The sequence below is a fragment of the Leptosomus discolor genome, chromosome 3 (genome assembly GCF_034619465.1).
Source record: "Leptosomus discolor isolate bLepDis1 chromosome 3, bLepDis1.hap2, whole genome shotgun sequence".
Taxonomy (NCBI): domain Eukaryota; kingdom Metazoa; phylum Chordata; class Aves; order Leptosomiformes; family Leptosomidae; genus Leptosomus; species Leptosomus discolor.
This window is the reverse complement of record NC_141393.1, coordinates 42,217,838-42,233,394: the sequence shown is the minus strand read 5'-3', so window position 1 is coordinate 42,233,394 and position 15,557 is coordinate 42,217,838. Positions and strand designations below refer to the sequence as shown.

Sequence of the window (15,557 nt, the reverse complement as noted above, 5' to 3'; positions counted from 1 at the left end):
ACAGCTACATCACAGAGATCCCCTACCCACAGCCTCTTGGACTAGCAGGGCAACATGCACAGAGAAGTTTCTGCCTCCAGGAAGAAATCACCTGTCAGCCTGAAACTCACTCCAAGTAATTTCTTACTGGGACACACAGCTCAAATTCACCTCTGCAGTCCAGGCAGTGTTGCAAACACTCAGCACCAGTGAGGCTGAGTGTGTCAAGCCAGACCTGACACCCCCCCCTCTTCAATCCTGCTGCATTAATGAGCCCGAACATGCTCTCCAGCAGCAAAGGTCAGCTCTTGGTACGCGGTATCAGCTGGTACCCACAGAGGCTGCCATGGTTTCAGAGAGCAGCCTGTCACAGAGACCCCTTTACTCAGGTCTTCAGGGCTATGTGCGATTCAGTGGAGTCCGAGAGTTCAGCTCTTTCACTTTGTACTAAATTGTAGCTGGGAGGGTGGCATCGCTGCAGATCTGTGTCACTGGCATTGCCAAAGGACCTGGGAGACGTCTGCTTCCACTCATGGTGCCTCAGGGCAATTCCCCTCATGCCAGACAGGCAGATCCTCTCACTGATCAGCTGTTCATCCACAGGAGTGGGGTAAGGAGGTCAGCTCTGGCTGTAGGCTTTAGGGGCTGCCATAAACCAACAAGAAAAACTAATGATGGCAAAGGTGGGCCAGGCTAGGAGCTTGGTGCAGCTCTGTGTGGCCACCCAATAACTCATTTGTTAAGAGAGCAGCTGGAAGTTGTTGGAGAGCCTGTGCCACTGTGGTTCTTTTCTCCCATCGCCTGGTTCCTTTCTCATCGTTTTGGGAAAGTCACTGGAAGGGATGTTAGCATCTAGGAAAGGAGCTAATACACAGTTTCCCCTGCAACTTCATCCTGTCCAGATATTCCTCCTACACATGGGGAATTCTCTTGAAGTGATGCTGTTAATAGAGCCAGGAAACATGAGCTTTGGTAAAGGCCTCTGGCACCAACCTCCAGCTGAGGAGGAGAAAATGAACACATTGATGACCAAAAATAATTATTTTACCCAAGGCTGTGTGCAGTCTCAGACAGAGGAGGGCAATAGCACTGCAAAACAGGTACCAGACTCTAGGAGTCCACAAACTTCACCAGGATTGCTTCCTTTCTAGCATGCCCACCACCTCCTCAGCCTGACTGGTTGAGTGTAAGAGATCTTATCTACACACCAGCCTCTCCAGTGCCCACAGTGAGGTCAGGGAGTGCCAGAAATGTGTGTTTGAGTCTGCCCCATGATTACAAAGTGGCATAAAGGTCAGTTAGGAACACAGTGAAAACTAATTATCTCAGGTCTGTCAAGAGCATTTGCACGATAAGGCAGAAACCAGTTGTATGAAGTATGAAGCAAACGTCGGAGTTGAATATTACTTAAGTGTAGAGGAGCCCACAAAAGTGGTGGAGTGACTGTAGGTATATGAATAGGGCTAATTGATCCATTGAGGAGGATCAGGGTGCTTTATTTTTGTTGAATTTTTTTCTTTATGTGAAAACAGATACAATCATTGCCAGGCTCTGCCAGCATGTGTTGTTTACAGACAAGGCCGTAACATCAGTTTTCAGGATAAACTGGGACTCCATCCCAGGCTTGAGAAACATGCATCCCATGAATCTTGAGATGTGTGTTTAAAAAACACCCAGGATCAAGTTGGGTGTATGTGATAGTGAGGAATGTCAATGAAAGTATATAGAAAACAGCGTTCAATGAAGCCAGAATATGGCAAGTCAGTCAAAGAAAAATATAAGCGCTCTAATGGCCAAAGGACCTGGCATGACTACACTTGCAATGAACTGAGAGAAAAAATCAGGGAAATGGCACAGGTTTTAGCCAAGTGGAGGTGAACAGAAACTCAAGCAAACAGATAACTGTGTGCTTAGAAAGATGGGAAGACAGCATGTGGGCAGAAAAAGCAAGTCATTGAAGCTGCTGCACTTGGTTGGAAAGGTGGCTTGTTCCCGGATTTGATACTTGGAAGGTGAAAATCTAGGGAAATCTGAAATATGTTATCACAAAAATTGTCAGCGTTCCACTGATATCTCAGATAGCACCTGTATCAGCTGCTTATAATCTGTTTTCCAGGGGAAAAGATCCTATTGCTAAGACAAGGCTAGGTAAACATCATTTACTAATTCTCATTAGCCCACATCAACATGTACAACTATTTTATTTTTCTGATACTTCAAGTACTTTCAAGTGTTAAAAACAAAACATTAAGTTAAAACGACATCAGTATCAGTGCAAAACCAAGCACTTAAAAATTACAAGATATCTTTTTGCCTTGTACTTTAGTATTTAAATACTTAAGTATTTAAATCACATGGTCTCACACTATTTTTCCTGGGACACTCCAGCTTCTTTGAGAGCACAGGCAGGTTTCTGCTCAGTCAACAAAGAGCTATTCAGTATTTGTTTATCTCCCTTGTTCAATGGTGTGAAGGTTTACAGTGCTCCATTATGGTATGATATCCTTAAGAAACAGGCCCAAAGTCACAGAGTACCTGGGGAATTACCAGCAGAAAGGAGAGAAAGACATCCTTTTTTTCACCTGCTGGTCCCCAAATCTTGTTTACTGGTAATTAACAATAGAGTCTGAAGATACTTCTCACTGTTTCTAGGACTTACTTTGCATCTTAAATTAGGATCTCTCTACACATAATAACACATAATCCCTTTCAAAATGAGCACATAATCTAAATAGACAAGAGAGAAAATGTACGGGAGAAGATACTCTGTTATCTATGTTTTATATGTAAGGTAACAGAAGCACAGAGTGTTTGGATGACTTGTCTAAACTTATACAACAAGGCTGTTGACAGAGCTAAAAACTGAGCCAGCACATCTTGATCACTGCTCCAGAGATTTACATTTTGGTTATAATGGGAATTTTCTAAATGTCTGCATCTCATTATGCAAGACTTCTGAATTCCCACTGTCCTCAGGATGGAGGACAAGGTCATAACAGTAACTCTGTTTTCTGAGAACGCAGCATCATTTTGCTTTGTGCAATCCCTTTGCATAAGCCAGTGAATCATGGTTCTAATCTTGTCATTCAATTTCCATTCTGTATCAAGGGTGCCATTAAAAGAAATTAAATCAGCACTTCAAAAGTATGAAGATGAGGTCTTGCATGTATGTGCAGTGCTTCATAGCTGTGAAAAAGAACAGAGATTAATTTGACCTTCTTTGCTGTCCTATGATATTTCTTCTATTCTCTGAAACCCAGAACATGTGAACTGAACACTTCTCTCCATTTGGTTGGAAAATCAACAGTGTTGACATCCACATTCTTGAAATGCCAAAGTGAGTGGAATACAGAGGTGGTAAGAAATTTTCTCTGTAGAATATTGTTCCATCAGAAGATGAAGATAAAAACAAATGGTAGTGTTTGAGGTGAAAATGTTGCTGTCTCTGAATTATCCAGTGGAAAACAAGTAATGTTCATTTGGAGAAAACAAGAAGGTATCCTGCCATGTCCTTAGCCTTCCTCAAAGTCTGTCAGATGACTTGCTGCCTCATGGAAAGATGGACCTTTAGAGCTGCCTGACCACTAGTGAGGAGTCTAGTCCAGAGTAGTCTTCTGAAAAAAAACTTGTAGGATCTCCAGGCCAAAGTACTCTGGATCAGAGCTGCTGGTTTACTGGCAGAATGGGGTACCTCATCTTACTTCTTTGGAAAAGTGTGCGTGTCATAGATATTGTCTGAGTTTCTAACTTCAGGGAGTGTATCAAGACAATCTGAGGGTGTGACATGCGATGTACAGCCATTTTCTGTGACAACTTTGGTAACTGCACTGAAACCACCACATTTTGGAGTACCATAGCTAAAGAATTGACTCTTGGCCTGTGCAAACAGCAATTGTAAATGATTTTTCACTTTGATGGATCCTCTGGCTGTAATAAAAATATTAAAATGTGGAAAGACAGAGGAGTGAGGTAACGTGTTATGTGAAGTGTTGGGCACTGGAGAGGCTGTGGTGTTAGTGAACTTCAGCACAATCTCCCAAAAGGGAAAGAAAATGCACAGCAAATGGAGGAACAATATGGTAAAGGGATATGTAAAACTGTAGTTACTGACCTGCCATGTTCATGAGGCACGTGTAGGAATGGCAGGAGAAAATTCTCCAGAGAAAAACCTCTGTGGAAGTGGAACACCAGGTAAGGGCTGGTGACATACCGCATATTCTCAGAACACTTTGCATGTAAGCTGTAAAGCTATCATGTACTACAGTCCCCAAAAGATTCCTGTTATACAGCTTTCAATGGTGGGCAAGAGTCAGAAACAACCATAAAAACGTGGCTGCTTAGGACATGTACACTGTACACCTCACTGAACTTTTGAGATGTGACGTGTCACGGCTCTTTAGAGAAAAGAATTAAGAGTGACTGATGTGTAAATATTTCAGCCCTGTGTTCTATGTATTGGTTATAGGCGTGGGATATAAACACCTGGGTATTAAAACTGGTGTTAGGATATTTTGACACCTCTGAAATAGCCAACTTGTCTGTGCTTTTCTGACTGATGAAAGTCTTAAAGATTTAGTCAATAGCCTACCTGGCATTGGTCTGTTGTTGAATTCTTAAAAAAAAAAAGACAACATAGTACCTCTAAATTTGTGAATAGATATTCTGTGGCAGAAATTGGCTTCGATTGTGATTTCTTTTTGTGTTTTGCATTTATGCAGCGGCTAGCACAGGCAGGGGCTGATTCAGTAGTTTTAGAACTGTATAATGTCAGTAAGAAAATCTGGTACTTACAAACATCTGCCTGATGAGCATTTGTCAACTTTATGATTCTTACAGTGAGCAGGGAGTAAGGTGACATTTCTTCCTGCTGAAAAAAATAACAAAATTTCAACAATTCTCAAGCTATGAAATTATCCAATGAAATGGCAAGAATGATTTTTTTTGAGAAAATGCTGGGTAATTTAAACACATATTAACTAAAAGTTTATTTTATTATATTAAAACCAGTGCCTAAAATAACCATAATGCTTTGCCCACAAGCTCAAGCTTATAACCAGGAATTGTAGTGTCAGAATGTTTTCGATAAGTTGACTAGTTAAAATGCTAATACTTTTTTGCTGTGAGGTGCAGCAGCAGCACACCCAAAACAAGAGGGCTATTAAGTGCAGAACAAATACATTCCCTTTATCAGGCATGGGAGTAGAAGATCTTGGCTTCTGGGTGGGCGTATTCCAAAACTAAATAGGAAATTAATCACTGTTGCTTAAAGTTGTATATAGGGCACATGATATTTTATAGGGCTGTTTGTTCTAGACAGGGGAGGTAAGATCTCAGCATTATCAGAATCCAGGCTGAGCCAGCTCCACACTATTGTTTCAGCGGTTATTGCTAGACTATTCCTTTTTCATCATCAGGGAATAACTCTGTGTCTTCTTACCTCAACCTGTTGTGTTCTTAAAGGACAAACACTCATTGGGTGTGCCCATTTGTTTCTATACCTTTCTCAAACATAGTACTTAAATTAGAGAAATATATAAAAACTTTAGCAGACATATTTCAGAAGAAATAAAGGAAAGAGTTAAAGGAATTGCATTTAGTGTTGGTGCTCTCTTAGCCTTCTTTAATGCCACCAGTCCTTCAGCCAGCATTCTGGAACATGTGTTTTTAAAGATTGTCAGAGATGTGTATGAACCACCATGACTTTTTAAGAAGTAGAATGACAGAAACAAGTGTGGATTTTGTGAAGACACGTTTACACCAAGCACTGATTGTGCGCTAATTCCTGAGTGCAATTGCAGCAGACTAGAGTAGAGGTTATATGAAGAATGCATCACAAGAACCTCATACTTTGCATGCAAATGAAGACAAACGGATAAGAGATTTAGTGTGTGGGAGGGCTATATTAGGAAGGAAAAACCCCAACCCCAAAACAATACAACATACCCGGTGTTTCCATGAAGAATAGTAAGATACTACACAGATTAGATAGCATCAAAGATTATGCAAGGGTTCAAACACCTAATTTCATGCGGAATCATGGTGAGAAAGAGAATGGGGATATTTAGTGTCACAGGAAGGTGGCTTGGTGCAAAAAGCAGGAGTTTATTTAAATTTGCAGAGCTTGCCAAGGCAACAATAAGGCAGAGTGTCTGATCAGCCATAATGTACAGATTAGAAATTTGATTGAATGAGAAGCAAGAATTATTTCTCACCTCCAGGAGGAGAGCTCTGATTAAGGGCTGTGTAAGAGAAAAGCCAGTGAGCTGTGCATGGAAACTCTGTGTACCAGGAGAAAATCTCACCCTATTGCCTGAGAAATCAGAGTCCTGGGAGACAGAAAGGTACAGGCTATATCAGCCAGATCACACCCAGCATTCAGTCATGGAACAAAGACCACAAGAGAGAGAATGGAGAAAGAGACTCAAGGAATTAAAAACAGGGGAAAGTGTGATGTGAACCTGAGAGGTGCATTCAGTAAGTGTGTTTGGTGGCAGAGAACATGCAGCCAGGCAAGTCACGGCTGAACTTCCCTCAGCCTGAGCCTCGCTCTCTGGGTCTACTCATTGGGTCAGCATGGTTTATTTGGAACATTAATTCTGGTATTAGCCTGCCCCCAAGAACAATGGTTACTTTAAATTTGAAGGAATAATGAAAATGCTAGTTTTATCTCCATATTCTCAACATTTTTACCAATTAGAAAAGAGTTTTCACAGCACTTGGAACGAGTCTGACTCTGAACCCCTCTTGCTTTTTCTCAGTATAACACTCAGATGGCCAAACCACCTAAATGAAAGTCCTTCAGAAAAAAACAATCTGTCCTAGAAAACACTTTCATCCATTTCTTAGGGCATCAAAGGAGGAAAAATATTCAGTGATCATCATCATAATACTTTGAGACACCAATGCCTTTGAAGAGAGCTGCTACTATTAAGCAAACTATTAACTATAAAGCACATCTCTGAGACACATGAGAAGGAGACTTATCTGCCTTAGAGAAGGCAGTTAATGAAAAATTACTCCATATAATACTTTTCTCATGGCCAAATGCCAGACATGAAAACTACTCCAGAAAATTCAAAGAGCAGAATAACATCTTCTTATAACTGAAGCTCAGGTGTCTGGTGCCATCAATGGAAGTCATGCAACTAATCAGCTTTTCCCTTCAGTCAGCATTTCATTGCAATAACCCACTGAACAATGCTAATAAACTAAAAAGCAAGTGTGTTGCTGCTACTGATTATCATTTGTGTTACATTAGAAAAATGATTAGTTGAGGGAGTTGGTAATGTAATCAACTATCCATGAGTGACTAATTATCATAAACAACCATTTTCAGCACAAAATTTGCATTCCATATTAAGCCAGGAGCAATTTCTGATACCTAGAACAAAGAAAGTATTACCAAAATTTGAGAATTCACAGTAGATAAGAAAATCCTCTTGCAGTCCACTCTAACAAAGATAAAATCTGTGTACCCTGAACCTCTGGGCTAATCCCTGCAATGACAGAGTAATGGTCAGACTGAGCAGCCATCCTTAAAGGCTCATTGTTACCCATATAAAAGATAACCTTACATGACACACTTCAGTCACAGGTACTTGTTTAAGAGGGAGGGGTGACAGAGCCCTTGGTAATGTCATGGCTTTTTCTAGTTTTGTGGCAAACTGTTAAGGAATGTGCATGACTACATGTATCACTCAAATAAAAAACTGATTAAAATTGTCCCAGTTCTTCTCTGGTTTCTGATTTTGTGTCCAGCAGAATACTTGGGAGGGCCTCCCCACCCTATCCTGTGTTAATACTACTAATCCTGAACTGAAAGTGTGCGTCCTAGTTTCTTGCTCTTTGCATTACCATATTTAAGTTTTCAGTGCATTCACAGATGATGAGCCAACAACTATTTTTTTAAGCTGCTAAGCCAAAGAAAACACTAATATTTTTATTATTATTATTACTTTTGGAAATAACAAATTGCTCTGTAGAAGACAATGCACTAACAAATAATATCCAGTGATACATTTTCTAGATTTACTGTAATGTGGGCTACCTTACAACTATTTATGATCTTCCTTTAGTATGTTTCATCTTTCCTGTATTCACGTGTAAGGTGCTAGAAGGCAAACTGTCAACTTGGAACTCCTTGGAACAGCTAAAGAGATGTTTTCTGATGCTCCTATCCATTTTAAAATATAAAGGAGGTTTCACAAGGTTGTTACATTTTCCTGAAAATCTAGCATGGGGCATATTTGACTTTGTGCTGTAGGTAGGCAACACCGCTAAATTCCATGCGCAGACCCTGGGCGTGTTTTTCTAAACCCAATGCAGTAACTATTCAGTTTATCACAAAGCTACACAAAGTCCTCCCAAACTGAAGCAAGTACTCAGGCAAATACTTAAACATTACCATTAAGGAAAGGTTTGCACCTGTTTGATTGTTCTGGAACTCAAGATCTGCTGTAAGCACGTTATACTGTATAATGCCTCTCTACTAATAAATAACCTCCTGTTGCAGATGGCAAGCTATGGCTTGTAAAATCAAGGGAATTACTGAAAGCTGCCCAGGAAACCCAATGCCAGTAAGAGGCAGAAATTTGCAAGCTTGCACAAGTTTGTGCCTTTAATGCCAGTTTTCTGCCGAGCTTTATTACAAAAGAGAGAAGACATATTCAAAAGCAGGTGGCAACTAAAGAGTGCCTGGGATTGTCTGTGGATAGCAAACAGAACTTTCAGAGGTTCATTTGATAAGGAGAAATTGTGACAAGAACAACGAATCTGTGGAAAGGGTCCCATCACCCCTGTATGGGGTTTATGGCCACAGGATTTTTTAAATATTACTTTATTTACATTCAAAAGTGTGCTGGATTCTAACAATCTTTATAGACATGTAACTACCTTAGTGATAAAGAAGGGTTGGATGCTTTTAGCCATGGATATTCTAAACCAAAATACAACTTCAGTATAAATACTGTAAATCATTACAAAAATGCTACGGAGATCATGTCATTGCACTCCCCAATAGCTGCTTTTCCTGCTTTAGTACATTCTCTTGCTGAGCTTTAGCACACACAGAGTAAATGATGAACACCCAAATACTGTGTCAGTTTTGGTTATGCTACTTTGCCATTTACATTGTTTCACACCCCACTGATATTTTGCCACCTTTTTTGTACACTAGCTTCCATCTGTAGGAGATGGCAGAACGCTGCTAACAAGATATCAGTTTGATTGATCAGTTTGATGAGGTTGTGACATACATAAGAAAAATTACATTCTTAGTCTTCTATCAATTTGGAAGTCTGGTTACACAAACAAGAAATTAAACATACAGGTTTCCTATGAGCTATAGACACTTGAATCACATGCCATTTAAGATATCATCAAAAGTGAGTTAACTTTTTTTTGGAGGCCCCCAGTTTCACTTTGAGGCAGCTTGACACAATGCCTACTCAGCTGCAAGCTAACCGAGAGTGGAGGCAACACCATCACTGATACAGATGGTATATGTTTGATGCAAATGTATCTCTGTCACAGGCCCTGCAAAGGTTGCTAGAATTATTCTTCTTCTGTTGTGATGAGTTGCCCAGTGATCAAAGTGAGCATTTGTTCTGGAAACTAGCATCAATGACCAAAACCCAAAGGATCGCCACCAACCATGCTCTGACTTTCCAACACTGACAACATTCTCCATTCATTCTGGGCTAAAACTCCATTAGAGTCAATAGAGATAGATAGCATTAAAAGAAGGCCAAAGTCAGTTCCATGTTAGCAGTAAATTAAGAACATTTTCCCTAAGGAATTTATCCAAGGAATAAAACCATGAAAAAACCCACACTTTATGTAAATAAAGGAATGAAATAAAAAATAATGGAATGCAGATGTTTCACCTAAATAAAATTTTCTTCCATGAAATATTTCTATTTCTAAATACACATATGAACCTTCAATGACCAAATTGAGAAAAAAAAAAAAATGCTACCCTTTTCAAAAAAATGTTGGTTTAGTCCCACCTATATTTAATTTGCTGAGGTTGGTACCTTAGCATCAATGTTGGTTGGGGCTATGTAGTGCATCATCCCTTTTCTTTCTTCATTTTCCAAGAGGCTTGATTTGCTGCTTGAATGCTGTTGAGGGACAGAGAACAAGCAATGAAAAAGAGAGTAAAGACCAATTTTTCTACTTATTTAAACTCCTCAATGTGGAATTGCAATGTGGTGTGAGCAATTCACACCTCCTCACTGTTTATGGTGGATAAAATGAACGTGCCAGGAAAGTGGCAGCTGTTTCTGTGCTATGTGGAAAGATATTGACTCCAGGTCCTCACAGCTGCAATAGCCAAGGAAGGACAATCTTGTTTTCTTATAGATTTACGTCCTACAGATAACAGTGGACTTGACCTGTTTATAGTCTGGGGACAATCTGAATCAAATTCTCAGAGAATCCTGCCAGGGCTGTTCTGTTTTCCACTTACCTGAGGGAAAGCAGGGGTTGATGCCATCGAGATCGCTGCTGCATTAAAAGCAGGTGCTGCAAATGGCTCCTGAGTATTAGGCTCCACAGTTGCCAGTGCCTTCTGAAACAAATTTACAGCCTTAAAGAGTGTCAGAAGCTGCTGAACAGGTGCTTTATTACACTGAGTCAGAGCTCCACCCCTCCATGATTTCTGAAACAGGAAAATTTCCCACCCACATTACTTGTCCAAAGAGCACATCTGTTGTAAGGTGTGAATGTTCGTATCTGCAGGTCTTGTGACTTAGCTAGCTTGCTTAGGAGAGTAAATCTTTCCCACCTGGGGGCTCATGGAAATGTAACAACAGTGATAACCTGACTGATGATCTGATAGAGATGATCTATGAGAGGTAAACCTACTGCGACAATCTAAAAGTGATTATAATAATAGCCTAATAGACACATCTACCTATTGTCTTCATGCAAAGACCCTGAATTTCACATGCCATTGCCTCCACAATAAAAAACCAATTAAAAAAAATGAGGCTGATCATTAGGAGCAAGACATTTATGTATGAAGGTATTAAGAATTCTTCTGAAGGAATATTTTACCCTGAAAAGTGCTATTGCATCATGATTTGTGCATACGTGTTTGTTTCTGTTATTGTGTTCTACTTCAAAAGAAATGGAATAAGGGAGAAATTTGAAAGGCAACATTTTTGTGCCCTCTAAAACATGAGGTATTACTTTTCCATTTAAAATGTTTTACTTATTTCTGGACTTTACATTTAATACAGTATATATCTTAAGAAATTTAAATGAGATTCAAACATTTCACCTTGAAAAATCATGAAACATTCCAACAAACTAAAATAATTTAGTGATTTAGGAGATTTTAATTCTTCTTTTTCTTTCCCCCCCAGTTCAGAATGTAATTTTCTGATGCAAAAAACATTCAAATTTCTGAGCAACTTTATTCAAATCACCATCCAGCTGGGCATTACTAGCAGATAATTGGAATTTAATGGACTAATCCTGTACATTTTATGATTTTTTTTATTTAATGAGGATCTGTATGTGTTCAGCACACCTCTAGGAAGCTCAATGATTAAATTTTCTAATACATTATGCAAGCATTATTAGATATACATACATTTGTATTGAAAGTCTTCCCAAATGATTAAAAGTAGTGATTATGAAAGGGCTTGAGATTAATAGGGTGACAAAGCATGATGCTTCCTAGTAGAGACCTGCATAAGTATGAAATCACAGCCATGCTGACTGTGGCAATCAATGTTGTACAAGAACCTTGACTGACAGAAACTAGATACAAACCAAATCACTTCTAGCAGTCTCATTACATACTTTTCTTACATGCACAGAGGAATCAATATGAAAAGCCGGGGTTACAAGGAGAACAAGTCAAGACAGTTTGATCGTCTTACCTGCAGTATTCCATCGTTGCAAAAGTTTGATTTGTTAGGTTTAATTTTATGCCTACATTTTCTGTTTTGGTTTTGTATTGTGTGGGGTTTTTTTTTAAATTAAATAAGCACATTTATTTTAATGCATAGTGCAAGGGAAAGGTTTGATGTAAATTCCCTTTCTTGCCATCATTATATTGAAACCTTTTGATGGAACAGGAACTGCTTAATTAAAACCAAAATTAGACAAACTACGGCAGTAGCCAATGAATAGTCACAAGCCTCTCCCACACTTCAGCTGATGCTTTGCTTAGTATGAGCACTTACATTTCTGTAAAAAAAAATTTAGAATCTGCAAGAAACAATTTAAAGAAAAGTAGCCGTACACTCAAAAGCACACACATTTTCTGTTTCTTCTGTTACAGACTATCTGTATCCTTGATTGAAGTGCCTAGAAGAGGTGTGGTACCACAACAGAGGGATGAGAATGTTAGCTACAATTTCTTTGTAATTGTGCCCCACAAAGGTTATCAGCTCCAGGTCTTGTTTCTGCTATGTATAGAAGCTAATGGGTGTGAGGTTTTTGCAGAGATCCGGTTTTCATTTACGTGTGTCATATTGTACCTTTGGTTTTAAGACAAAAGGAAATGAGGCAGGGGAAGAAGCCTCCAGCATCCCTTAGGTGACTAAGAGTTGCTTGTTGCCTAACAACTAACTCTTCTTTCCTGACTCAAGACTTCCTGATACGAAATACCTGTTCTTTAAGCTCAAGTCAGAGGCAGCCAAAGGTACCTTTGACTCAAAGCTGGCACTGGTATTGAATTTCCTAAATTAGTTCATAGTTCAGATTGCTTTTTGCTATGAAACACTATTCCTTTTGAGGCAAACATGGCCTTTTCAGAAGGCACGTACTTAGGATAGGCTTGACCTCACCTGAATTAAGTAATCTAAATGTCAGTCGAAGCCGGTTTCCTGTGTTCCCTGTGTACTCAATGGAGGAAAAAGCAAGTGTGGCAACTGCAGGTAGTGACTAAGTCCCCCTATACTGGATTCTTCTGGAGAAGCCTAAATGTCCAGGTCATACTTGACACCTAAATTCTGAATGGCTGAAGGTAGGTGAGGTGAATCCCACCTTGAGTAATCAGTATGTCCTCTTTGATTGCTTGTTTCCAAAGTTACTGATGCTGAGGGAACCTGACATTGAGGAACTTGGTTGTGTTGTTAACATGTGATTCACCCTGTCAAAATGTGAAGCTGCAAAACACCCTTGGGCAAAAGCTCTGTTATCATACAAATGAAAAATCCTCTCATGGATTCTTTCGAATAACAAAGAAGAGGTTTTGCAATAATCGGAGTGGTAGAGAATGCAAAATGCAATGCTGCAAGTACCAGTACAAGTACAAACTTCCTGCCATATTCCAGTTCAGAATCACCTAAGGCCGCTGTGATCATGAACGGGACAGCTTGACATGGGACTGCTGTTCATAAAGCACAGGCTGCACAGTGGTAGCTCGTGCCCAGGGGTATTAAGGGAAAAATACAAAGTTGAGTTTTCCATGAAACCCCAAGCTGAAGTCTATGGAAGTTCAGCAGCTGCTTCATAAGCATCTGAGGCATGTTTGGGACAAATGGGGAATCTAAGAGAGAAAGACAGAGAGGAGAGGACTGCTACAGCTATCTGAAAGCAATGCATTCCCACACTTGTGGGGCAGAGCTCCAGAGGTCAAAGTGCTGCTCAAGGAGCAGAAAATCTATGCCAGGCCACCCTTAGGTACCCACAGTTATGGTAATTTTGGGGTCTGTCTGTCAGCTGGTGAGCTACTGGTGAGATGGAAATCATTCAAAGTTGGTCTGCCTTGACCTGGTTTTCATTTGAGGCTTTTTCCTGTAATAATTTTTTATTTTTCCTGACTAAGCTGAGACTGCAATCAACATGATCTAAAACTACAACCAATGACACAGCTAGGCCAGTTTTAACATTAATGCTCAAGGACATCTGTTGGATCAGAGTTAATTCCTCAAAGATTTATTAAAGTGATTGCTAAGGACAAATAAAAAATCAGCTAGATTTTGTGTTTTCTTTTGACTTTTCTCAATCGTTCCCATTGATAACCCCCTTCAGCCTCTTTCCCATCCTTTCCAGCTCCTTTGCAGCTTATAGACTCTTCTCTATGTCTCATCCCCATATCATGGGCTTTTTCATATCATGCCCTAGCAAAGTCATCAGCCCCTCTTGCTTCAGCACATCTTCCCCTCAGATTTCCCAGATCACCTTTTGAAAAAGGAGAAAGGGAGGGTCCAGCTTCCCTGAAAGCCCTTCTGGTTTACTCCTGTTCAGTATCTTTACTAGAAGCAGCCATCTTCTACTCCCCAGGGATACAGGAAGATGCAGCCAATGTGACTCATAACAGTATGATGCTTCAGACGTATTAAAAGCAGTAATACATGGTACTCCATCTGAATAAAAGCAAAAATGTACATGTCAGAAACTGAGAGACCATAGCAGTCTCCATGACAGCAATACTAAATATTATTCACAACAATCAAGCTTTATAATGTCAATGGCTGTGCAACTTTGCCTGATCCACATTGTTGCTGCTGCTGAACAATATGCCCTTTATTTTAATAACATAAATATATTGCTCATCATAAGAAAGGTATATATATATTTATCCATAATACAAATATGAACACGTTAGTATAGAAAAAGGGAAATGGCCTGAGAAAAATTGGACAATAGTCAGATCAGCAGAGAAAGAGGTGTTTCTCTCCACTAGGAGTATTATATTGCTTTTAGGAGGGCCCTGTATGCTCCTCCCATGACAAATATGGGGTATAGATATTTGTCATTACAAATGTACTAACTTTACCCAAACTTAGAGAAAACTTAAATTCAGAAAATATTTCAGAAACAGTCCAAGAAGTGCTTAATGTCCCGGAAAAATACTGACAATAGCTCGGATTTGCAAGATTATTTGGTCTGGTTATTCTTACATAACCTCTCTTCTGGTTGTTCTAACTTGTTGTGAGACCTGTGCATGTGAATGAGCACGATACCTTTTTATTACTAAGCTTATATATAAATTTCTTATATTAGACTTTCTTTTTGTAAGGCATGCCCTGTGTAGGATCCTAGTTTTTACCACTGTCACCATAGCCTCCCATCAAACACTAAAACACATTAAGACTGCTAAAGCAACTTATCCTGAAATAATTGGCTTCTAAACCTTTCCAGCTGTGGTAAGTTAACAGTATCTTGGTATCTTAATAAAAGCAGCAAGTGCTGGTGGGCTATGCCTTTGGGTTTCCTTTTCTTGTCTAGCATATGCTGTCATCAACTTTAAATTTCCAGTGTTCATTTCAGTTAGCTCCAAGAGTTAAATTACAAAAATCTAGTCCATGCATAAAACTGTTGGTCACCAGAGTGCATTTGCTGACTAGAGAGAGAGAATTGTTTCCAATAAAGACTGTTACTTGAAAGTCCCAAGCAGCATCAGGGGACCCTGATGCAGGTGACAGGTTTGCCACTGATTCTGGTAGCTCCTCAAAGTCTTCCTCATTGCTAAGCAGGATCTCTTTTACTTCCTCAGTGTTAAGGTGAGCATGTCACCTTTCTGAGTGCATTGTCTTTTCAGCCAAGAGCAGCATAGCCAGAGTGTTTCAGCAGACATCAGGAGACTGCTTTTCTCAATGTGGCAATGGCTTAGG

The 15,557-nt window shown here is 39.7% G+C and overlaps 1 protein-coding gene across 1 annotated transcript in view; it reads right to left on the bottom strand.

Annotated features, from left to right (window-relative positions):
• The window catches only part of LOC104342814 (cytosolic phospholipase A2 epsilon-like), a 37,254-nt gene extending 25,370 nt beyond the window's left edge, over nucleotides 1–11,884 (bottom strand). The window contains exons 1-3 of the mRNA XM_086462990.1: nucleotides 11,871–11,884; nucleotides 10,014–10,152; nucleotides 4,771–4,846 (exon numbers count right to left, since the gene is read on the bottom strand). Coding sequence (XP_086319116.1) covers nucleotides 4,771–4,846; nucleotides 10,014–10,152; nucleotides 11,871–11,884 — 229 coding nt within the window. The remainder of the gene's footprint in view (nucleotides 1–4,770; nucleotides 4,847–10,013; nucleotides 10,153–11,870) is intronic.
• Between the last annotated feature and the right edge of the window lie 3,673 nt (nucleotides 11,885–15,557).